The following is a 25,864-nucleotide window of genomic DNA, read 5'->3' as shown; positions in this document are numbered from 1 at the left end:
AAGTGGGGTGCCCCACTCTGATGGGTACCAAAGACCAAAGTAATGAGTTATGGGTGTTGGGAGAAACTGTTCGAATTTCTTTTTTCCGTTTATTTTTGTCTTATACTGTGTAATTTCTATTATTTTTTATATGTTTGCTATTACACATGACGCAAACACAGTGCGCAAACACAGTGGCATATGTGTATATATATAATAGGTATATGTATAATTTATATATATATGTATATGTATACATTTTTAAATGTTTACTATATTTTTGTAGACTACTGGGCCAGTGGGCAAACAGGAAAGGGGAAGCAGATGAAAGATCCATTTAGGTCATGCGAAGGGATGGGTTTGTTCTGTGTCTTGGGAAAGCATTGGAGGGTTTTGAGCAGGCCAGTGCAGGATCTAAGCCTTCCAGCTGCTGTGTGGAGGAGAGGCTGAGAGGCTGGAAGCAGGGAGACCAGTTGAGAAGCTATGGCAAAAGCAGTGGGAAATCATGGCAGCCTGTAGCAGTGGGAAGGAGGAAAGTGGCTGGTTTCCGGATGTATTTTGGAGGTAGAGTTACAAGCCTTGCTTATAGGCTGTATATGGAAGGAGACATGAATTAAGGAAATGAATAAATAAAAAATAACAACCCCCCAGGCTTTAGCTTAGGCACTGGGTGGTCCGTGGTGCCACCTACTGACACAGAGAAGATGAGAGGAGGTACTAGAGTAGAGCAGAGGAGCACGGATCACAAGCTCTGTTACAAAATGTAAAGTTAGAAATGGCTAAGCAGAGGCCAGGCGCGGTGGCTCATGCCTGTAATCCCAGCGTTTTGGGAGGCTGAAGCGGGCAAATCACTTGAGGTCAGGAGTTCGAGACCAGCCTGGCCAACATGGAGAAACCCCATTACTATTTTAGAAAATGCAAAAAATTAGCTGGGCATGGTGGTGGGTGCCTGTAATCCCAGCTACTCAGGGGGCTGAGGCAAGAGAATCACTTGAACCCAGGAGTCGGAGGTTGCAGTGAGCCGAGATTGCACCACTGCAGTCCAGTCTGGGCGACAGATTGAGACTCCGTTTCAAAAAACAAAAAACGAAAACCAAAAACGTAACTAACACACACACACACAAACATCTAAGCAGAGACGCTGAACGGGCCTTAGTCCTAGGAGCCTGGAGCTGAGGGGAGAGGTGGGCACTAAACTTGGTCTTCTGCAGTTTATGTTCTTCCCATTGTTGCAGTTGCTCCCAGAGTGAGTTAATGTATGTATTTATTTTTATGTATTTTTAAGCAAAGACATAATCATGAATAATAAAGAATATGTGAGAGTCTTTGAACAAATATTCAAAGTAGATTAAATTTAAATATTTTAACCCTCTTTGGATTGGGTCAAAAGACTGCGTTAAAGCCAGAAAGTTTACTGAAAAGTTTTCAGGATCCCAGGCTGTATTTAACAGTAGTCCTACTGAATGAGTGCCATGCTAGTCCTCCCCAGAAACACCCCATTGTCACATAACAGTTGTCTCCATTTTCCATGAGGCCCTTTTTCAATAGTTTTACTTCTCCCCACCCACAGAGGGTCATGCGCTGCAAAGAGAAATAGTGCCATCAATTTGCTTTCTGAAAATACAGTGAGTCTTCCACCAAAAGTGATTTCAATTGATCTAAATTATCCTTGAGTCTCTTTACTACTTCAGAAGTCATAGAAAACTGGCAAGGTCACCAAAAGCTAAATAGAAGCAAACTCAGACTATTTTTTAACTTAGATCAGCTTCACAACCTCAGCACTATTGATATTTAGTGCTGGATGATTCCTACTGTGGGGCACTGCTCTGTGCATTGCAGGACGTTTAACAGCATCCCTGGCCTTTGCCTACTAGATACCAGTAGCACTCCCACACACATTGATGACCATCAAAAATATCTCCAGACATTGCCAGATGTCCCTGAGTGGGGAGGGGAGTGGTACACAAAATCACCTCAAGGTGAGAACCACTGACTTGGAGAAAAGAGAATCCTGTGCGTCAGTGATTGTCATCATCGCTTCCGTTCCTTAAAAAAAATGCCATAGAATAGGAAAGGATCCGCTACATACACTAGAAGACAACTGGGTAGTGAGTAAGAAAACCACAGGGCATAGTATAGGCTGTATCTTCCTGTGGCAGGGATATAAGCCTAGATGATCTGGGAAAGTAGAGGTTCTAACCTGAAATGGCCTTGGAGCGTGTGCTCTCCAGCTGTGGGAAGGAGAGGCAGCCTCCTATCCTACTCTGACCGTTAGGCTACCTCCGTGGCTGGACAGACATTCCCACCTGGCTGAAGCATGAGGCAGAGGCAGAGTTTTCAGGAGTAAAGACTCGTTGTTGTCACTCTGGCTCACAATGAGTGTTCAATAAATGCTTGTTATAGGCATGAATGAATGAATGAACGAATAAGTGAATGGTCCCTCTCTGAAAAGTATGGAAGGGTGCAGCTACCTCCTGAAGCCCCTGTTTGTCCTCTGGCAAGTCTGGCCAGGAGAGTCATCAGTTTCCCGTGTGCAGCCTCAGCCCCAGGCCCCACCATGCCCAAGAGAAGCCAGGGTGGCACTCAGCCCCCATCATGGGATCAGGAATGGAGGGACTGTGGATGGGGACTCTGGATGGATGTGATGAGCAGGCCTCCTCCAACACTGAGCTCTTCTGTTGCCTTTACAGCAAACCGGCCTATCATGAAGAGCCTGACCTTGCCAGCCCTCTCCCTGCCCATGAAGCTGGTGAGCCTTGAGGAAGCTCAGGCCCGCAGCCTGGCCACTAACCATCCTGCTCGCAAGGAAAGGAGGGAGAACAGCCTGCCTGAGATTGTCCCTCCCATGGGCACCCTCTTCCACACCGTCCTTGAGTTACCAGACAACAAGTAAGTGGCACTCTTAAAAAAATTCTAGGAGATGTGTGGTTGAAGAGGAAAGAGGAGGAGAGGTATACAGTCTCAGGATCAAGATGGCGGTGTGGGTTGGAGGTACCATCTGGGTTGGGGTTTAAGGAAACATTCCAGAAGAGAAGGGAGCTGTCTCTACAACCCTCTCACCAGCGGTTGATGCCTTTATGCATACACTGCCCCAAAGTTAACAAGACCCCCGATCTCCCATTGATCAAGCACCATGTTGGGAGAGTGTTAGAGGGGTCACATCATAAGTCATGACTGAAATTCCTGACTTTTTAGTATGGATAAATCAGGCTTGGTGTTTACAAAATAAAGTTTACTAAAAACAAAAATTTGACCCCCTCCCTTGACCCTCCATCCCCACGTGACAATACAAAAGGCATAGGGTTGAGTGTTCTGATGGAGGACACCTTGACAAATAGTGTCATTCTAGGCTGATAGCTCTGGGTGAGCAGCACTTGGGGACGTGCAAACCTGGCATCCTTGTCAGAGCCTGTCAGAGCCCTCCCTCATCTCCAAAACAAATAAAGCGTTGTTTTCATTGGTAGAATATTTTCTTTCCTCATTTCTCCCTGTCACTTCCTCTGTTGCCACCTGGGTCTCTACCCACCCCCTCACTCGTACCCCATGGTAGAAAGAAGCAGGGTTTGAACAGGAGTCCTAAATTCTAAGCAGATTGTAGGTGGAGGGGCTGAAAGGCAACCTTTCCATTGAAGGTGTCATCCCCACTGTTTGGTCAGTGAAAAGAGGTATGAAAGCAGGCACCTCTTGCACAGGCTGCCACCTTGCACAACTCGGAGATGCCAGTCATGCTGCATGCTATAGGAATGACATATCTGGAACTCATCTGGTGAGAAACCCATCTGTGTGCTGGAAAGTATATGGGTTGTGTTTTCTTGAGACTGAGCTCCACTGCTCCTTTCCCTATGTCCCTGGAGAATAAGTCTCATTTCTCCCTGATCCTCCAGAGATCAGGAAGAATACCTTGGAAAGACCATCAAATGCATTTTCTTTGTGCTTTAAACCACACCTGGGGTGCACCATACCCAAAGGTATGCTACCCTATAAAATATTCCCCAAGGATAAAAGCTTGACAAAATGCAGGCCAAGTCCAAAGGAAACCACCAAGCACTGCAAAGCTATCTCAGATGGATCATAAAAACATCCTGGGTCCAGGTACAATGACTCACTCCTGTAATCCCAGCACTTTGGGAGGCTAAGATGGGAGGATCATTTGAGCCCAGGAGTTTGAGACCAGTCTGGGCAACATGGTGAAACCCAGTCTTTTTTTTTTTTTTTTTTTTTTTGAGACGGAGTCTCGCTCTGTCGCCCAGGCTGGAGTGCAGTGGCCGGATCTCAACTCACTGCAAGCTCCGCCTCCCGGGTTTACGCCAGTCTCCTGCCTCAGCCTCCCGAGTAGCTGGGACTACAGGCACCCGCCACCTCACCCGGCTAGTTTTTTGTATTTTTTAGTAGAGACGGGGTTTCATCATGTTAGCCAAGATGGTCTCGATCTCCTGACCTCGTGATCCGCCCGTCTCGGCCTCCCAAAGTGCTGGGATTACAGGCTTGAGCCACCGCGCCCAGCTGAAACCCAGTCTTTACAAAAAATAAAAATATCAGCCGGGTGTGGTGGCATGTGCCTGTAGTCCCAGTTACTCGGGAGGCCGAGGCAGGAGGATTGCTTGAGCCCAAGAGGTCAAGACTGCAGTAAGTCTTGTTTGCACCACCGAACTCCAGCCTGGGTAACAGAGCGAGATCCTGTCTCAAAAACAACAACAACAACATCAACAGCAACAAACATGGTGGGCTTGAGATCTGGATGTTCCATGAGAGCCCTGCAGAGAATAGGTGCCTTGTGGAACTCTCAGATTACAGGTTTTCATCCTGAAACTTTATACATTCCAATGGCTGGGCAGAGCCACAGCAGGGCAAGGCCTCCATGGTGACCCCTGGGGTGCCAGGCTCTCTCGACCCAGCCTAGTGCTCCCCTTTGCCCATCTCACCAAAGCAGCCTGGTGTGAGGCTAAGCCAGAGACACACTAACTACCCTCTGCCTTTCTCTGTAGTGATCATTGACCAGGCCCTGCAGGCTGCTACTCTCCTCAGCCTCACCAGGCCAGACTCTTTTCCAGGTCGACTTTCTCATCCAACCCTTTTCAGTCCATGAAAGTCTTCACCAGCCCTCTCTTTGCCTGTGGATGTCCCAGCAGTGTGGTTATAGTGCCGGAGCCTAACAGGACTCAGGTCCATATGGTCTTCAGTGCTTCATCCTGCATAAAAACTGGCCATGTGTGGTGGGTGGCCCAGTCCTGTCATCCCAGCACTTGGGAGGCTGAAGTGAGAGGATAGCTTGAGGCCAAGTGTTTAAGACCAGCCTGGGCAAGATAGTGAGACCCCCATCTCTATAAATGAATAAATGAATGAAATGAATGAATGGTGTCTTTGAAATTCCAGAACAAAAGTGCTTATCAGAATTCCCAGAATTGCGTGTTTGCTTGTGACTGCTGAGATTCCCACCGATCCTTGCCTCTGTTTGCCCCCACCTCTGCCTTTAATATCACACTTTACCTCTTGCCCTGGGAAATACAGTTTGCTGTGACTCATGAAAGCCTTGCTTGGTCACCTGGGCCATCTCTAGACAAGGTAAGAATCAAGTTTACCTTGGATTTTAGAGGGGAATTTCCTGAAATATCAGAGCCATTCATAACTAAGGACATAAATGGAATATTTGGTCTCAATTTAAAAGTCCCCTTGAAATGACTAGTTAACAAACTAACCCCTTATGCCTTGGTTCTTTTAGGCGAAAGCTCTCCAGTAAATCAAAGAAGTGGAAATCAATATTTAACCTGGGACGTTCTGGATCGGACTCCAAATCAAAACTGAGTAGAAATGGGAGTGTATTTGTGAGAGGACAGAGGCTCTCGGGTAAGAATCAACAGTAATTGTTTTATGATACAAATATTAGTTTCCTAGCTCTGCTTATTAAGTCTTGGTTTGATCTTATCAAACACACTAACTCTGAAAGAGAAACTTATAAATTAACTGGGGGAAGAGGAGTCTTTTTAAAAAAAGTTTTAGACTTACTAAAAAAATTGCAAAAAAGGTACACAGAGAACCTGTATACCCTTCATGCAGCTTCTCCCAATGTGAACATCTTATATAAGTTATCAAAGCCAAACATTAATATTGATACAATACTCCTAACGAATTTGCAGATCTTATTCATATTTGGCCAGCTGTCCCACTACTGTTCTTTTTCTGGTCTAGGATCCAATCCAGGATCTCACACTGCATTTGGTTGTCATGTCTCCTTAACCTCTGCCAATCCAGAACAATTACTCCGTCTTTTTGACCGTGATAACTTGGAAGAGTACTGACCATTTATTTAGTAGAATCTACTTCAGGGAGAGTTTGTCCAGTGTTTTCTCGTGGTTAGACTGAGGTTAGGAATTTTGGCAGAAAGCCTGCAGAAGTGACCCTGTGCCTGACTCAATGTGTCATATTAGGAGGCACATGATGTCAGTATCTTATTGCGTGTGAAGAGAACTGTGATCCCTTGGTTAAAGTGCTCTTTGTCATGAATTTTAGGATCCTCTAATGGTTCTTGGATGTAACAGTTATTCCTATGGCATTGCTAAATGATGATTTTCTATTAACTGGAATTCTGCTGAAAAGACCTGTCCCTTCTCCCCCAGGGTCGTGATTTTTAAAGAAGGATGCTACCCCATGGGACTTATTTCTGAGTATTGAATAGAAATTGATACAGGAAGGAAATGAGGGAACCATATATAGTGGGGAATTTAACCAGTGCAGCTAAATATGATGTCAGGAAAGAGAAGACCAAGGAAATTTTTCATAACGATCTTTAGTGTTATAGATTGAAAGTATGATAAAAATGGAGGCAATAGTTATGAAACCAAGGTGTAAAAGAGAAATGTACAAATGCAATGAGCAAACTTTGACTGGATCCTGGTAAAAAAATAATAATAATAAAAATAAAAGAGCTGACCGAGCACAGTGGTTCGTGCCTGCAATCCCAACACTTGGGAGGCTGAGGTGGGCGGATCACTTGAGCCCAGGAGTTTGAGACCAGCCTGAGGAACATGGCAAAACCACATTTCTAAAAAACAAAAACAAAAAACCTCCAAAAGACAATTTGGGGAACAAAGAGGGAAAATGTGGATATAGACTGGATATGAAATGATATTAAGGAATTATAAATTTTCATAGTGTGCTAATGGTTCTTAGGAGACATATGCTAAAATTAAAGTATTCAAGGATGAAGCAGCAAAATACTGACACTTTCAAATAACTAGCATATTATAGGTAGGTAGATAAATATCAATATAGAACTAGATAATGCAAATATAAGGCAAAATGTCAATAATTATCAAACTAGGTGGTAAGTTTAAGGGTGGTAGGTTTCTAAATGTTTGAAATTTTTAATAGAGATTTGGGGGAAAATTAATTCCTATAGGAAAAATGTGAGATAATGTTTTTAAGGACTTTCCTCAAACCCGGTAATAATCACATGCCAAGGATCAGAAAGTCCAGATTTTAGAAATCTTTATGTTTGCCTGTTAGAGTAAGGAGGGGTGTCACAGTACAGCAGTTACAACGATTTAGGCTGTAAATAATGGCAAATCAATTCAATCAACTTATGCAATGAGGGAATTTACTGGCTTCTGCAGTTGAACACCCTGATAGAGGGAAGGCTTCAGGGGGTTTAATACATGGGCTCTGTCATGATTTCTCCATGTTTTCCCCAGCTGTGTCCTCCTTTGGGTCAGCTTCATCCCCAGACTGGCTTCCTTTCTGTGGCAAAGTGGCTGCAGTAGTTCTAGGCTTTCCCTCTGACTATCCCTCTAGGTCCAGAGGGAGAAAGAACATTTCTGGTAGCTTGCTCCTAAGAGCAGGGACCCTTCTTTTCCAGAAGGCCTCATCAAAATTCCCCTTGTCTCAGTATCCTTCACTGAGCCACATGGTTCAGTCCCTGTTGTCAATGGTGTACCTTGTGCTGATTGGCTTCAGCCTGGGATCCTGAGCCAACTCCTCGCATGAGGAATGGGACTCACACCCACGAAGTACAAGAGCCATGTGCGAAGGGCAGAAGGGAAATGGACTCTGGGTACGCATCTGTAATCACCGTATGGCAAAACTCAGCTTGCACAAAACGGAAAGATAGCCAGAATGAAGAGGACAGGTTGCCACAAGTGTGGCAAGACAGATACAAATCAGAAAATAGGATTCTTAAGGGAGAAACAGGGGAGAAGAGTACCTGACCAGAAACTCCTAATCTATGGAAAGAGCTTTGCTAAAGCACATCAAAGAGAGAATTTCAGTTGCAGAATTAGTGGTACAGCCATGAGAGACGTTCACCAGCAATGAAAAGTCAAAAAACAGCAAAACAAAACAACAAAAAGGAAATAAGTGGTTTGCTTTGATCTTTACTTAGGAAGATTTCCACCCCCATGTGGTTTTCAAAAAGAACAAGTCCAAGGCACTAGATCAAATGGTGGTAAACTCACAGAACATGCAAGATGCCCCTGGCCAGGGCTTCTCACACCTGGACCTCAGAATCGCCCACAGAGCGGATCACACCATAGCAATTTTGCCTCAGGAGGTCTGTGGTGAGGTCTGAGTATTGGAAATTTTCTAAAAACTCCCCAGGTGATTCTGATATGCAGCCAGGGTTGAAAGTCACTGGCTTATGATCTTATGAACAAACTAATCAGATCTTCACTAACTGAATGCAGGGGTGAAATTCAAGAATTGTCAGTGTCAATATAAGTGGCACCCTGTGGCCTTAACTATTGCCTGAAGTGGTTTCTTTTTACCAGAAGAATATTGCTGGCAACTCTGGAAAATAAAGACCAATAGGCTTCATGGCCATAACTTCAATGGAATCTGTGATTAAAGTTAGGCCATTGAACCCCATAACAAATGTAATCTACCAGTGTGGTCTCTGTAAGTGGCATGTGAGCTCACTGTTGAAATATGTATGTGAAAAGGGGAACCAGTGGATTAACACACGTAAATAATATGCTTTAAAATCCCGTAACTAAGGACATTTAAAAACTTAATTCACCACGAATAGTATTGGGATCATTTTGGGTGGGGAGGAGTGAGTGAAGGTGTGTTTAACCATATGTAGAAAATGAAACAGGTAAGAAAGAAAGTGTTGGAAAAAATGGAGAACTGAATTAAGACGCATAAACTTTAGAGCCTTCCAGATACGGGTATTTTAATTGATTCCATTTAAGTTGTTTGTACATTATTAAAGAGAAAGAAGAGTTCAGGGCACCCTCTTGAGCAGAGAAATTTCAAAGCCCTATGGCTATAGCAGGTCCAGGCTCACCTTTGAGTAACGCAGCTAAGAGAGGAGGACTCAAGGACACAAAGGCTGCCAGAAAACTGGGGGGTGCACCTCTGTGAGGCCAGGCCAAGGTCCCAGACAGAAAAATGTAATCTAAATATAGTCATAGGCCACAGGAGCCTGAGCTGTTAGTTACTCTCCAGAAAGGGGGCCAGGGAATGCTTGGGCACTGTCCCCCAAGCCACATCTCTGATGTGCTGCTGTGCTGCGCAAGGCCACAAGGAACTGCATCATGAGAAAGAGGCTTCAACACCACCAAAGGTGGGTGGACACTGATGGACCTACAGACAGAGCTGCTGCCCGGCCTCTGTGACGCAGTCAGGGGCACCTGGTCACTGCCTGTCAAGGTTGACACATGGAAACCAGAGAAATTCCAGCCTGGAAAACAAAGGCAATGCATGTCCTAGAATACACAAACAAAGGGATGCTGACCAGGTAGGGTCAGGGCAGTAAATCAATTTATAGATTTGTGGAAATAGCAGATCTTCAAAGGATAAGAATTCTGGGGCACATTGGAAGTGAGGAGGTGAAAGGCGATCTCTGCCTTTGCAAAGGATTTGCATGGAGATGGCTGGGTGTCCCACAGCAGGCCCCAGAAAGAGAGAAGCCCCACGCTGGGAGACCAAGGGGTTAATTCAGAACCTCCCAGAAGAAGCAGGTTTGGATCAAGGAGGAAGAACAGGGGAACTTTAAACAAGAAACAAAAACAAGCTTGAGTTACAGCTCAATTTTGGTTAAGGCCAACTCTAACTGCTTCTCATAGAACCTTCTCCTGTCTTCCCTTTTGTTGCTGAGCCCTAATCCATCTGGAATAGCAGCAACAACAATCAATAATTATTACTTTTTAATGAGTACTTACTCTATTGCAGACTAGTACAATATAATTACCTTATAGTCATTACCTATGTAATCCTCACAACAGCTCTATTTTTTCTCATTTTACACATGATAAAACTGGAATTTAGAAAAGTTTAGCTGTCACTTTGGGAGGCCAAGGCAGGAGGATTGCTTGATTCTAGGAGTTTGAGACCAGTCTGGGCAACACAGTGAGACCCTGTTTCTAAAAAAAATTTTTTTTTATTAGCCAGATTTGTTGGTGTGTGCCCATAGTCCTAGCTACTCCAGAGGCTAGGGCAGGAAGATTGCTTGAGCCCAGGAGGTTGAGGCTGCAGTTAGCTTATGATCACTCTACCACACTCCAGCCTGGGCAAGAGAATGAGACACTGTCTAAAAAAAAATTTAGCTGTTTGGCTGAGGTCACACAGCCCAAAAGTGGCAGAGCTGGAATTCAAACGCAGATGTTTCTGAATTCAGGTTACCTTAAGGGCTACTAGTCCTGGGCCTCCTGCTTCCACGTACCCTCTTTCCCCTCTTGACAAGCTCGACCTAGAAGGAACAACCTTTCAGCCAATTTAGTTCCCTGAAAAGAGATGGTGTTTGTGAATGCATCTATTTAATACTATGCCTGGAATACGTTTTTACTCATTTAAACCACACTTCCAAAAAGCTGCTAAGGTGGCTTACAAATATGCCTGGCGCACACCCAGTCACAGAGTAGGTGTGCAAAAATGGTTTTGTCGGGATCTGTTCCAGGGTGAGGTTGACGGGTGAGATCATTGGGGAGCACCCAGCCTGCAGGCCTCAAGGAACAGAGCTGCATCTGACAGAAACCTAACTCCAATTCCCTTGGGCCCTCTCACCTGCTGTACCACATTTGCAGTAGCTAAGATATGGTCTCAGCTCTCTGCTGCTGAATACAAAGAGTGGCCTGGAGCCTCATGGATTCTACCCCTGGATTCATCCTTGAATACTTTTTGTACAGTAAAATTGGGACTCCTCATTTGCGATGAGCTATTTGACAAAATTGCAATTTACCTTTATTGTAAAATATTAATAAAACTTTGATCTATAACTGCCCTGAATTTATGAAGTCTGTCCCATTAAGAAAGTAGGAACATCTAGGGTGGGGTAGAGGAATGTTTTCAAGGGGATCAATTATACTAGAAATCTTTCCTAAAGAATTTTGTCTTGTGTACTTAAACAGCCTGACCTATTTTTCTGAATGCTTTCTGTTAATATGCATTCATCAAGGATATTTTTTCTTTTGTCTTTAGTGGAAAAGGCTACTATCCGACCAGCTAAAAGCATGGACTCACTGTGTTCAGTGCCTGTGGAAGGTAAGATTTTACAAGTAGTTTCTGAGTTGGAGATTACAACTAGGAGGCTGGAGCTCACTTGCCTTTATAAGCTGTCGTGCCTGCTTCTCTGTAGTCACAATCACACACAACTAACTAGTCCCAAATCCCTCCCTGACCCTACCCTAATTTAAGGGGTTTACATAGCCCCATAACCTCCCCTACCTTACTCCAGGGCTAGGTCTAAAGAGCCATCCTCTTTGCCCATCCTTCCTCTAGCCACAGCTGCAGTCCATGGCTATTTTTCATTCAAACCTGAACCAGGTAAAAGGTCAACACCTGAAACCTAAGGCAGAAGAGGCTTCCCCTTTGGGCAGAAAGAAAGAGCCAAGCATTGGTTTATGCCCTATGGTTTTATGCCTAGAGGCCTATGTATCTTGAATTTGGCTGTTTCCATATGCATTTGCTTCCTAGTTTTTGTGTCAAGTCATGATTTTCAGTTGGTAGGTTCATTCATGTATCCATTCATTCATTCATTTATTATGTATCATTAAACATTAATTAGGCACCAGCTATGTATCAGCCATGTGCAAACCACAATATCCTTTGTTGGGGCAAACGTGTATACAGTTGCACATGAGGTAACACCCACCACCAAAATAACACATAACATTTGTTCTCACAGCTCTATCCTTCAGGGCTGACTTGCCTGTATCTCTCCCTTCTATTTCTGTTAAGTAACCAATAAGCACCATAACAAGTTACAAGGCAAAGGATTTGTCTGGCAACAGACTGTTAAAACTCCCCTATACTTATCCTATGACTTTCCAGCCCCTTTAATACAAGACATTTTTCTCTTTCAAAAATGGGTCAGACCAAAACAATACAGAAAATCTTTAGAACAACATTTTAAAAATAATTCTAAACCTGGGCCGGGTATGGTGGCTCACACCTGTAATCGCAGCACTTTGGGAGGCTGAGGCAGGCAGATCACTTGAGGCCAGGAGTTCGTGACCAGCCTGGCCAACATGGTGAAACCCTGTCTCTACTAAAACAAATACAAGAAATTAGCCAGGCGTGGTGGTGCATGCCTATAATCCCAGCTACTCAGGAGGCCAAGGCATGAGAATCGCTTGAACCCAGGAGGCAGAGGCTGAGGCACAAGAATCATTTGAACTCAGGAGGTGGAGATTGCAGTTAGCCGAGATTGTGCCACTGCACTTCAGCCTGTCTCAAATAATAATAATAATAATAATAATAATAATAATTAATAATAATTCTAAACCTGTATAATACTCAGTGAGGTCTTCTTAAGTTAACTTGATAGCTTCAGCATTTTCTTACTTTTATATTCATACGTTTGCTTTGGTTTAGAAACTTCTTGGCAGTTCTTGCCCAGTTTTGCAGGAGTTAATATTTCAAAATATAGGTCATTATATACATGACATGTGAGTATTGGACAGTTCATCTAACTGCTGAGTCTCGGTGTCCTCATGTGTTAAAGATCATTACACTTTCTTACTGGGTGGTCATAAGAACTTTAAGCATAAACTTATGTAAGATGCCCAGTTTAGTGCTTAGTACCAAATTAGAAATTATTTTCTAGATCCCTGGCAACTCACATATCATCTCCAAGCTTATTTACTTCCCATGTAGACTTTTTTCTTCCTTGCCTTCATGTCTGAGCCAGTCAAGAACTCGGTCCGGGCGTAGGGGCTCATACCTGTCATCCCAGCACTTTGGGAGGCCGAGGCAGGCACATCACCTGAGGTCAGGAGTTTGAGACCAGCCTGGCCAACATGGTGAAATCTCCACTCTACTAAAAATGCAAAAATTAGCCAGGCGCGGTGGCAGGTGCCTGTAATCCCAGCTACTCAGGAGGTTGAGGCAGGAGAATCGCTTGAACCCAAGAGGTGGAGGTTGTGGTAAGCCGAGATCACGACACTGCACTCCGGCCTGGGTGACAGAGCTGTACTCCGTCTCAAAAAATATATATATTCGCTCCTCACAACTGTACTTTCTAACATTTAGTTAATTTACATTTCTACTTTCTCCTCTTAATCAACAGGAAGAAGCCTGAGAAAAGGTGGGAAAGGTCTAGTTGTTAACAGCATTTGTTTCCTAGCTGGGAAATCAAAACCCCCCCTGTCTGGGTCCATCTGCTAGAGAAAACTTAAAACAATAAGTTTTAAAGTTCTAAAATAAGACAAGATTCTGTTTATTTTTCATTTTTGTCTTCTTCATTTTGAGCAAATATCATCCTACCACCTCCCATCTGTCTCTTTATTTTTTCATGATCTACAATTAATGCCTGGTAGATGATGGCTCTGTTTAGCAACTTTAGCAGTAATCTTTTTTTGAAAACTGCTCTACCTGCAAAGTTTAAAAGTGATCTGTATGGCACGACAGCAAATGGTCCTACCAAAGCATCATGCTAAAATTCTGTGCATATAAGGAAGTGCTTTCTCTTTTGTCATCCAGATGTTACCTGTCTTTATCTGGGCGGTTATGCCCCTATTAGAATGCTGTGCCTCTCTAGTATTCAAATGTCGTGTGCCTGCCCTTACTGGAAGGCCTGCCATTGTATGTGTGCCTAGGCTGCTGACCATACACCTGTTCCTTTTTACTAGGAAAAGAAACCAAGGGAAATTTCAATCGAACAGTTACCACCGGTGGATTTTTCATTCCAGCAACAAAGATGCACTCCACCGGCACTGGCAGCTCATGTGACCTCACCAAGCAGGAGGGCGAATGGGGCCAGGAGGGGATGCCTCCGGGGGCTGAGGGCGGCTTTGATGTCCATCTCCAGGGCGCTCAGGCCCGGCCCCCACCGGAACAACTGAAGGTTTTCCGGCCTATTGAGGATCCAGAGGGCGAGCAAACAGCCCCAAAGATGCTGGGTATGTTCTACACTTCGAACGACAGCCCTAGCAAATCCGTCTTCACCAGCAGCCTCTTCCAGATGGAGCCGTCGCCGCGTCACCAGCGCAAGGCGCTGAACATCTCCGAGCCCTTTGCGGTGTCTGTGCCGCTCCGCGTGTCCGCCGTCATCAGCACCAACAGCACGCCGTGCAGAACACCCCCGAAGGAGCTGCAGTCTCTTTCCAGCCTGGAAGAGTTTTCTTTTCATGGATCAGAGAGCGGAGGCTGGCCAGAAGAAGAGAAACCGCTGGGAGCTGAGACTTCTGCAGGTAAGTAGAGGAGGGAGGGTCTCTTTCCATCGCAAGAGAGAAAAACCGGACTTAAATTTGCTTCGAGTTTGCAAGGCAATACAGTGAAGTGGTTAAGCCTGTGGGCTCTATAGCCCGACTGGGTACAAATCCAGACTTTGCCATTTCACTGCGTGATCTCCAGCAGGTGTAACCACTCTGTGCCTCGGTTTCTTAATCTGTAAAATGGAAATAATTATGTTAATAATACCTTTTTCATAAGTTTGTTGTAAGTATTAAATTATTTAATACATATGACGCTCTCAGAACAGTGTCTACATACAACAAGTATATAATAAAAGTTACCTATTATTATTCTATTTGCTCACAGAGTGAGAAGGCACGAGAAAAACTCAGAATGGAATGCAGAGCTGCAGAGCTGGAATTGGGAATTCAGGTCTTCCAGTCTCCTTCTTTCACCATCCACCCATCCTCATTTCTACTTTATATTTGCAGACAACATGGCTAGCAACCCTAGCAACGGGAAAGAGCATCCCTCTCCCAATTTTTTGATATCAAATGCAGGAAGGATTCTGATTGGATCTGCCTGAGTCACATGCCCAGCCTTGGACCAGTCACTGTTGCCCAGCTCATTGGGTTCTGAGATTGGCCAGACTTGAGTCTCTGGGTGTGTCTGGAGTGAGGAGAGGTTCTTTAATTAACGAGCAAACATGGGCCACATAAAATGGAAGCAGGGAGCACCCCAAAGGAAAGGATGGCTGACAATCAAACCAACAAATGTTTATTGTGATTTAGGAATGTTTCTTTTCAGTTAATATTAGTCATTTTCAGCACCTATTAGGTTGTCAGGCACTCTCCTAAGTGTCCTGCAAATATTATCTCATTTCTCCCCTCTATCCTATGATATAGGTAGTTACTATTATCCCCATTTCCTTAAAGAGGAATAGGTTATTTACTCAATCACTCATAGCAAGGAAGTGGAAAAACCAGGATTTTAATCCAGACTTTAAAAAAGTCCACGCTTGTAACACGACCACGCTCCCTCCTGTGTTCACTATGGGCTGTGGAGTTACAAAGATTGTTAAGGCATGATCCCTTCCCCACAGTGAGCTCACAAACTAAGAAGGGAAATTGAAACACTGCACTGAAGTCCAGCACAGGGTCAGCCTATGGAAGAAGCATAAGAGCCTCCTCAGGATTTTTGGAATTAGGGAGGGGTTAGGTACCCAAAGCATCATGAAAGAGGTGTTCATAACAGATGGCAAGGGCATGAAGGAGAGGCAGTCCTCTCAGGAGGAGTCCAGGAAGATTTAGAAGAGGTGACATTTGGACTGAGCCTTCATAAATGGGTAAGGTTTCTCCATGCAGAAAAGATGAGAAAGGGCATTCCAGGCAGCTACATGTTGTGGGAAATATGTAGGTTTTGGAACCCAGCCTGGCTGATTCAGATGCTAGCTTTACTGCTTTTTGTCAGTGTGGCAGTGGGAGATTTTGGAGCCTGTTTCTCATCTGCAAAGCAGGGGAGGCTCCTATCCCAAAGGCTGTAGTGAGGTCTGAATGGGAAAATGTCCATAAAATACCTGTCCATAGTCCGGCTCACAGAAGATGTGAGTAAATATCAGTCCTCTCCTCCCATTTCCTTTCAGGATGGGTACACAGATGAGCACATTTCAGGGGATCCAGTGATGCCTTGTCTGGAAAACAGTGTCATGGGCTGGCGTGGATGCAGCAGGATGAAGGGGAGGGGAGGGAGTGAAGGCTTTGAGGAAAACAGTGTTTCCAAAGGCTTTTGTGAGATTTGTTATCCTCTGTGGAAGAGTGGGTCGGGGTCTTTTAGAGACAGTCTGTTATCCACTTTTCCCCCCTCTCTCCTCCCTATAAATTAGAATACCCATTTTGCATTAAGTTGGTCTGGGAAAGACACTAAGGGAGACTCCAGCCCGCCTTCCTACCTGTGGCCAATGGGCAGTCAGGGCAGAAAGGGGGGCCTTGTGAAAGGCAGCCATCCAGATCTGAGACCCGGGGTGGAAGGGGACTGCTGAAAGTCTCAGGGGCAACAGGTCCCCTCACCCTGCTCTCTGACGGGGTGAGGTTAACCTCAGTGTTAACCTCATGATAACGTCCATGATTATTCCAGGTGGAGAACTTCACCTTCATTAGTTAAATATTTTTCTTTCTGTTGTGAAGTAGCAGTGGGCAAAAGAAAAAGAATTAAAGACAATTTTCCAGGTTACCCATTTAAACTTTTAGTTGATCTAGTCAAACCAACTCTCCCACTTTTGGCCAATCTAAGTGAAATTCCAGTGCGACCCAAAGCGTAGAGGTATCGAGTAAGTGGTGCATTTTAACTAAAGTTAAATGATTGTAAATACCGATTACTCTGAATGAAAAAATTGAAGGATTAATCAATGTAATCGTCATGGTTGATTATCCGACTTTTACCTGATTCAAGAGTATGTCCTGCTAACCTCATCCTCAGCTGGTGGGGAGGAAGGACAACAAACAGAATCCCTCCGAAAGTGAAGGATGAGCTTATGGGCTGGTGTAAAAATGACAGCTAACACTCTCTGCATCCCGTTCTAGAAATGTTAATTAAGGAAGAGCAGAATAAACATATAGCTTTACAGAAACTTGATAAATGAAAATCCGGAATTTCCTTAAGAGATATTAGGAGTTGCCTCATTCTTTTACTGAAGAACTTACAGTAGAATTCTCTTAGTTCTATTTTAGTGCATCTGAAATATGATTCTGTAACATCCGCAAAAAGTTGTTTTGCCCTATTTTTTTTTAACCAGGAGCAAGCCTACCTTATAAACTCATTAGTTGATTATATTAGTTAAGGTACAGGCTAAGCTGCTATAATATAGAAAACCAAAAATACAGTGGCTCAAACAAGATAGAAGTTTATTTCTATCTTACTCACAAGTCCAGAGTCAGGTGACTGTGATCCAGGAGATCTGGTGTTCCAGGCTCCTTCAGCCATACCCAGGGGTGTTGTGCTTGTCTGCATGGTCAGAGTGGGCTCAACACCCCCGCAGTCACATTCCCACCCATGGGAAAGGGCTACAGGAAGAAGCTGAGCACCTTCCACTTAAGGATGTCACCTAGAAGCTGCTCACATCATTTCCACTGCATCCCATCTGCCAAACGTATTTCACATAGCCACACTTACCCTCAGGAGACCGAGAAATGTACTAGATGGAAAGCGATGTGCCCAGCTAAAACCTGAGGGGTGGGGGAGGTTCTAGCTCCAAATAAAGAAGAGGATAGATATTGGGCAGCGATTATCAATCTCTGCCTCTATGGTCACCCGCTTTGTGTATAATGCGTCACATGCTGGGAACGTGACAATGCCCTTCCCTTTTGAGCTATGGAGATTTCTTGTAGTTTAGAAGTAGCCACCAAATCTGTCAGCCAACAAAAATTTGTTGGAGATTTGCAGGTAATTTTTAGGAATAGATACTGCCTCTGTTCTGAGGAACCTACCCGAGGATAGAAGCCATGTACCTGAGAAGAGATCATGGTAACGTGAGGACTGTGCAGCTCATAGATAATAACACTGAGTGCTACGGTAGGACATGGTGTGGGAAAGCTACAAAGAGATGTTTTTAGGTTCATGTCTTGAGGAATGGATTCAATTGGAATCACAGGGAGGACCAAAGCTGTGGAGAACAAGGCCTGTTAGGGGAGTGGGAGAAGAGAGGACATGTGACTGGGCCACAGTGAGATGGGCTTTGCATGCCATAGTGGAGGCAATAGGGAGCCACAGAGGGTTTTCAGCAGGGGAGTGAGTGATAGGAACAAACTCATGGTTAGCATGGGCCCTTCCTCCACACCTCACACAGGAGTCCATATTAATAGTCATGATCAATGGAAAGAAGCTCTACCAAAAGGGACACTGGCAAGTTCTTCCAACTACTAGATTTTAGGAGAATGTTAAAAAATATGTGTTTGAAAATTACGGATGCATTTACCCTTTCACCCAAAAGTTTCACCTCTAAGAATTTATCCTAAATAAATAGTTGCATAAATACAAAATGACGTTTGCATGTCATGGCATTATTTGTAATAGCAAAGGACTGGAAACAACCCAAATGCCCCCTTTAGGGGTCTGGTTGAATAACTAGGATGCATCCACACAATGAAGTTCTATAGAGTCCATAGCTTCGTGAGCCTTGCACTACATTCCCCCAAACTCCTGTGCATCTGTCGGGGACAGTTTCTGTGCACACAAAAGGCACCTATTTCAGATGTCTGCCTTGCGTTTCCGGTTTTCTGCCTCAGAGCACTTTATGAAGGGACTGGCTCACTCAGCCTTTGTGTGGGACAGCTCAGAAGCATGGAGAATTAACTGGGGTAGCTCTCAAGTAATACAAGCCAGGAATCAGGAATGACCCAGCCTCTTATCATACGGAGAGATTGTTGGGGGGCACATTCTACATAGTGCTTCTTAGGGTTACCAGAGATTGAGTCCCTGCTGAAAATGGGAACCAACTCAACAAAATACTCTTTATTGACTTTTCCTCCGTTCCTCTCACTTTCTCATTTTTGCTTCCTGGGACCACCTTCTAAATGAGCCACCTGCTACTCGGACCCTGTTTCAGGATCTGCTTTGAAGGAAACCCAAACTAGGCCACATCATAAAGAATGATCAGGCCGGGCGCGATGGCTCACGTCTGTAATCCCAGCACTTTGGGAGGCCGAGGCGGGCAGATCACCTGAGGTCAGGGGTTTGAGACCAGTCTGACCAACATGATGAAACCCTGTCTGTACCAAAAAATACAAAAATTAGATAGATGCAGTGGCAGGTGCCTGTAGTCCCAGCTACTAGGGAAGTTGAGGCAGGAGAATCGCTTGAACCCAGGAGGTGGAGATTGCAGTGAGCCGAGATCGCACCACTGCACTCCAGCCTGGGTAACAGAGTGAGACTCCGTCTCAAAAAAAAAAAAAAAAAAATGACTAATTTCCCTTTCTACTAACATGGCATGGGCTTCAAGATATGTTAAGTGAGAAAATGTAAAGCAAACAACAATCTGTATCACATAGTGTATTTTGTGTACTAAGGATGGGAAACTAAAATATATATAAGTATCTGTTTAAATATGCAAAAATAAACTGGCAGAATAAACCAATAAACTAATAAAAGTAGTTATCGCTAAGAGACAGTGGGAGTATGGAACAAACCAGAAGCAACAGTGATGGACACATGGTGGGTGACCAAGGAGCGGTTGGTCTGGGAAGCCTTGAAAGAGGCGTTGTTAGGTTTGCCTTGAAGAAGGGGTTAGATTGCAACCACAGGGAGGACCAGAGCAGAAGAGTGCAAGGCCTGGCAAGGGGACTGGTAGAAGAGCAGACCTGTGGCTGGGCCAGCAAGAAGGGGCCTTTTTATATACAGTGGGCCCCTGACTTTTCAAAGGTTCCACATCCATGGATTGAACCAACCACAGATCAAAAGTCTCCAGAATAAAACATTGCATCTGTACTAAACATGTACAGATTTTATTCTTGCCATTATTTCTTAAACAATACAGTATAACAGCTATTTGCATGGCATTTACAGTGTATTACATATTATAAGCAACCTAGAGATGATTTAATACAAAAGGATGTGCATAGGTTATATGCTAATACTATGTATGCCATTTTATATCAGGGACTTGAGCACACATGGATTTTGGTATTGGGGGGAGGTCCTGGAACGAGTTGCCCCGTGGATACCAAGGAATGACCTGTAGTTTTAACTTTTGAACTCTGTAAATATTTTACATATTCAAAGATAAAACTGAATTTCAGGAAATAAGCCTACAAAGTGATGGGCAAAAGGAAATACCACTGTTGTGAATTCTGAAGCATTTTAGTTCAGACATCAGGATGCTGTCACTAGATCTGAGTTGCTGGGGTGGCCTTGTGGTGAGACACCTCAGAGTTAGGACACCAGTATAAACAATGGCAATGAGTGGTGTGGTCTTAACCAATCTTAACCAACAAACTTTTCTGAGCTTGTGCTGTATGCCAGACACTGCTATATGCTTTATCTCCACTGTCTACTTTATCTTCACATCAGCCCTGAAAAGCAAGTCTTATGATGCCTTTGTACCAAGATTACAAGATTCATTGAGAAATTAGCATTTGAACCCAGGTTTCTTTAATACCACTGTAAGTGGCAATTTTTCTTGAGGGCCTGCTGTGTGCCGAGCACAGTCCTGGGTACTCGCTCAGTCTTTAATCCAGAGTGTGGAAACAGCTTTATGCAGTGAAATGGGGCTTTCCTTCATGCAAAGCAATAGAGACCAAATTTGAGATCTGCCTCCTGCTTCCTGATCTCATAGATGCTTAAGAACAGAGCTTAATCGCTTTGGATATATCCAAATTGACAAGAGATAACCCCTGGGAAGAGTCACACAGGAAGCTGTTAATCATAATTATAAGATATCTTTGCAGCAAGATGTGAATAATAGATTTTTGTAACCTTGGACACCTAGATGGACTTCTCAAAGTCTGACTAGCTATTTGAGAAGTCAGAGACTGGGCTGGAGCATGGTGTCTCAACTTCAGCACTACTGACATTTTAGACTAGATAAGTCTTTGTTGTGGGACAGGTTCTGTACACTGGAGGATATTTAGCAGCATCCCTGGCTTCTATCCACTAGATGCCAGTAGCATTCACCACTCCCCAGTGTTGTGGCAACCAAAAAATGTCTCCAGACATTGCCAAACGTCCACTGGAAGAAGAAAACGGTAGGAGCAAGATGGTCCCTGGTTGAGAACCACCAGACTAGGTGATCTTTGATGTCCCTTCCTTCTCTGACAATCTTTAACTCTGGGAACTGAGGCCAGGACGTTGCTAGGAGAAAAGAGTAAATGCGAGGGGCAGTGAGCTGGGGGAATTCCCTCCATCCTTCTTGAAGCAGGGCCAGGAGACAGGACAGTGACTGTTTTAGGACAGTCTCTCTTAAAGTGAAGCCTCCTTTAACTGATAACTCCCATTTTCACTGCAGCTTCTGTACCTAAGAAGGCAGCTCTTGAGGATGCCAAGCCAGTACCTGAAGCACCTGGGACAGTGGAATGCAGCAAAGGCCTGTCCCAGGAGCCAGGCGTCCACCTGGAGGAGAAGAAAACCCCAGAAAGCTCCTTGAGCTCTCAAAATTCAAATGAATTAGAGAAGAGACCAAATCCGGAGAAGGTGGTGGAGGAGGGACAAGAGGCTGGCCAGATGGAGTCCGGTGCCCTGCAGGAGAGCCCCAGGGCCAGAGCCGAAGTTGTCCTTCTCCATGAGATGGTAAGGTGCACTCTCCACCTGCTCCAGCCAGGTGGAGTTACTTTTTCCCAAGGGCTCTTGGTACAATGTAAAGTAAATTGAAAAAAAATTTTTTTTGAAAATCAGTTTCTGCCAAAGGGACTTTAAGAGACAAAATTCCAATGAAGGTCTGAGATTTGCTTTGCAGTGGACTTTTCAGAAGTCCTGCAGGGATGGGGAGGGAATATACTGCTCAGATTCCGTAGTACAGACTCAACTCTAAATATTCCTGACCTGAGGTCACCATAAGCCAGTAACATGTCTTGGAATGTAATGACATTCAATCCCAGAAGCAGCACAAGACCTGCTTGTCATACCCCAGTCCCAAATATCATGATCATTCACAGAGTCCAGCCTTCTTCTTCCAGACATCCTGATGGGCAGTTGTCTACACTTATTTCCAAAACCAGAAATATTTCCAGGATCCATTCTTTCCTCCCGTGGGCTCTGGGGAAGTTAAAATACAACACTGGAGCTGACTAAACCTTGTCTACTTTGTAGAGGTGGAATTTTCCAAGAAGGTTTTTATGGGATGTCCTTCCATAGAAGTGTGAGGAGGTTTTCCAGGGATACCCAAGGAAGAGTCATGCATTTGGGTGGCAGCTCTGTGACAAGAGGAGGGTACCAGAAAGGAGGATGCCTTTGAACTTGCTTCCAGAGTCTTGATTTTCAGGATGTGCACAGAAGAACCATGTGTTGGGAGTTAGGGCAGAGTGAGGTGACATGGAGGCCTCAGGATGGCTGAGCGAGGGTCTCTATAAGATCTATTTGCATTTGTTGAAGGGGAAGGATGAAGAGATTCATATGGGAATTGATTGAATTCTTACAGGGAGGACCCTGTAGGAATGAATGGCATTGCTTTGAGAAGCAGGTAAAGTGAGTGCTGGAATGAGAACCGGGTGGATTCAAGGGAACAAGTAAAGGCATCAGTTCATTCATTCATTCAAAACTTGTATTTAACATGAACTTTGTGCCAGACACTGGCATCACCATAGTGAACAAGGCTTTAGCCATCCCTGCCTTCTTGGAGCTAACAGCCTAGTTGGGGAAAGACATTGAACAAGTAATTCCTGGTGTGCTATGGAAGCATGGAGTGCATGGGAGCACATAGCAAGAGGACCCAACCTAGTCAGAGGGAGGAGGCATGCATGCCACAAGGGTCAGGGAAAGCTTCTCTGTAGAGCGCATATTTAGGCAGATAACTCAGACGGAAGAAAGGGGTAGTGGGTGGAATAGGAACGGAGAGACCTCCAGACAGAAAGAATAAGATGTGCCTTGAATCCAAGGTAGAAAAGAGCATTCCCATTCAAGGAATGGGAGCAAGCCTGGGATAGCCGGGCTGGAAAAAGTGAGACTCAGGGGGATGCAGGAGCCAGGACTGCTTGGAAGGATTTGGGGTTTAACCTACGGGCAATGGGAAAGTATATGAGGTGTTGAGAATTTTATCTTTCATGGGTCATTCTATTCTGTGCGGAGAACGGCTTGGAGAAGAAAGGAGGCACGAATGCATCAGGAGTGGAGTATGTGGTAAGCCAGGAGAGAAAAGCTGGAGGTGTAGACTAGTGTGGAGCCATGGGGATAGAAATGAAGGACTACAATCACTATTTAGAAGGTAGAATGGACAGGACTTGTTGAAGGATTAGATAAGGGCTGAGAAAGAAGGAAACGTCAAAGGCACCTCATAGGTTTCTGTTTTGAGCAGGATGATGCGCTGTGGGTCCACTCACCGAGAGGGCAGAGTGAAGTGGAAGGGAGTTTAGATGTTCATTTGTTCATCTAAATTTATGGTTTCTTAGTACTGATTTCTTAGTAAGAGCTCAGTTAATGTAGGTGCTGAGGAGAGTAAAGAGATGAGGCTGTCCCCGCTCTGAAGCAGGGCACAGTCTAGTAGGCAAAATAGAAATATTCACAGATAAATGCAGTGTAGTAGAAGCAGACTAATTTTGACAATCCCACAGAGATATGTAAAAGAAATAATCCAAAAGAAAACACTGAATTCATTACAGTTCAGCAGACCCTTTATTGAGCCCCCATTTACAGTATACTGGGCACCTTTTGGCCTTGATAAATCAAAGATGAATAAACACAATCCTGACCTCAAGAAGCTCACAGTCCATTGGGAATAATAAGACAAGCATAAAAGTAACTTTAATATGAAATAGCAAGTGATTAGAGCTCGGTGAGAAGGGACGAGAAGTCAGCAGCAAATATTACTTTCACAAAGGCCTGTGCCAACCCAGGATGGAGATTTGTCCCCCGGCTGCCTCGCCCTGAGATAGAATTAGGCCTTGAGGCAAGAAATGAAAGAAACTGGGCCGGGCGCGGTGGCTCACACCTTTCCCAGAACTTTGAGAGGCTGAGGCAGGCAGATCACCTGAGGTCAGGAGTTTGTGACCAGCCTGGCCAACATGGTGAAACCCCGTCTCTACTAAAAATACAAAATTAGCCAGGTGTGGTAGCGCATACCTGTAATCCCAGCTACTTGGGAGGCTGAGGCAGGAGAATCGCTTGAACCCCGGAGGAGGAGGTTGCAATGAGCCAAAATCATGCCACTGCACTCCAGCCTGGGTGGCAAAAGTGAAACTCTGTCTCAAAAAAAAAAAAAAAAAAAAAAACAACCAGAAAGAAACTGAAATTAGTTGTCCTGGCCCTGAGCAGGCCTCCTTCCATCCCTTTCCTGTCTATAGCTTTGGGCTTTAGGCAGGGAAAGGGAGGAGTCTAGAAGGACAAAGGGAAGCTGGACTTGAGGGGAGACAAGGACAGCAAGCAAGGTGGAGAAGTAGGCAGCTCCACAAACCACAACAAAGAAATTCCCACCATGTTAACAGTGGTTATCTGTGGGGAGTAAGGATATATGATTTGCTGTCTTTGTATTTTCCTTTATTTTAATACGTATTTAAATTTTTTCCATGTGAAATGTGTATTCCTTGGTAATAAGAAAAAAGAGCCTGGGCATGGTGGCTCACACCTGTAATCCCAGCACTTTTGGAGGGGCCTAGGTGGGCAAATTACTTGAGCCCAGGAGTTTGAGACCAGCCTGGCAACATGGTAAAACCTCATCTCTACTAAAAATACAAAAATTAGCCGGGTGGCACAGGCCTGTAATCCCAGCTACTTAGGAGGCTGAGGCAGGAGAATTGCTTAAACCCAGGAGGTGGAGGCTGCAGTGAGCCAAGATCACACCACTGCACTCCATCCAGGGCAACAGAGCGAGACTCTGTCTCAAAAAATAACATTAAAGGCTGGGCGTGGTGACTCACGCCTGTTAATTCTAGCACTTGGGGAGGCCAAGGTGGATGAATCACAAGGTCAGGAGTTTGAGACCAGTCTGGCCAACATGGTGAAACCCCATCTCTACTAAAAATACAAAAAATTAGCCAGATGTGGTGGTGTGCTCCTGTAATCCCAGCTAGTAGGGAGTCTGAGGTAGGAGAATCACGTGAACCCAGGAGGCAGAGGTTGCAGTGAACCAAGATCACGCCATTGCACTCCAGCCCGGATGACAGTGCAAGATTCTGTCTCAAAAAAAATAAAAAATAAAAATAAAAATAAAAAAGAACTATATTTACTTATTTGGAAAGCAGGTGTCAGGGTAAGACTTAACATTTTCATTCCACTGGAAGACTCTCATCCTTGTGTGCCTTCTAGTGAACCTGAAGTTAAATGAGACCAGGGTTTTTGTTGTTTTATAAGGCAACAGTGCATAGAGATTAGGTACTTACGTTCTGGTGCAGACAGAACTGGATTTCAGTCCTGGTGTGCTGCCGTATGACTTAGGTAAATTGTTTAATCTATTTGAACCTAGACCTCTCATCTATAAAATGGGTAATTATAGTAGTGTTTATCTCCTAGAGTTGTTGGGAAAATTACACAAGATACAGCTAAAGTATGTGCTGGTGCATGGTGAGCACTCAGAGAGTCACAGGTATTATCAGTGCTACATCCTGTATTTGCTGAACTGGTACAGGCTGGCACTGCCAGTGTTTTT

At 44.5% G+C, this 25,864-nt stretch overlaps 1 protein-coding gene across 1 annotated transcript in view; it reads left to right on the top strand.

Annotated features, from left to right (window-relative positions):
* Window positions 1–25,864, top strand: part of LOC105470344 (Rho GTPase activating protein 31) — a 123,220-nt gene that overhangs the window by 93,405 nt on the left and 3,951 nt on the right. The window contains exons 7-11 of the mRNA XM_011722208.2: window positions 2,670–2,868; window positions 5,699–5,823; window positions 11,389–11,451; window positions 14,040–14,600; window positions 21,578–21,858. Of these exons, the coding sequence (XP_011720510.2) occupies window positions 2,670–2,868; window positions 5,699–5,823; window positions 11,389–11,451; window positions 14,040–14,600; window positions 21,578–21,858 (1,229 nt within the window). The remainder of the gene's footprint in view (window positions 1–2,669; window positions 2,869–5,698; window positions 5,824–11,388; window positions 11,452–14,039; window positions 14,601–21,577; window positions 21,859–25,864) is intronic.

This window comes from Macaca nemestrina, chromosome 2, assembly GCF_043159975.1.
Source record: "Macaca nemestrina isolate mMacNem1 chromosome 2, mMacNem.hap1, whole genome shotgun sequence".
NCBI classification, from domain to species: Eukaryota; Metazoa; Chordata; class Mammalia; order Primates; family Cercopithecidae; genus Macaca; species Macaca nemestrina.
The sequence above is the reverse complement of the archived record's forward strand: the minus strand, read 5'-3'. Positions and strand labels throughout refer to the sequence as shown.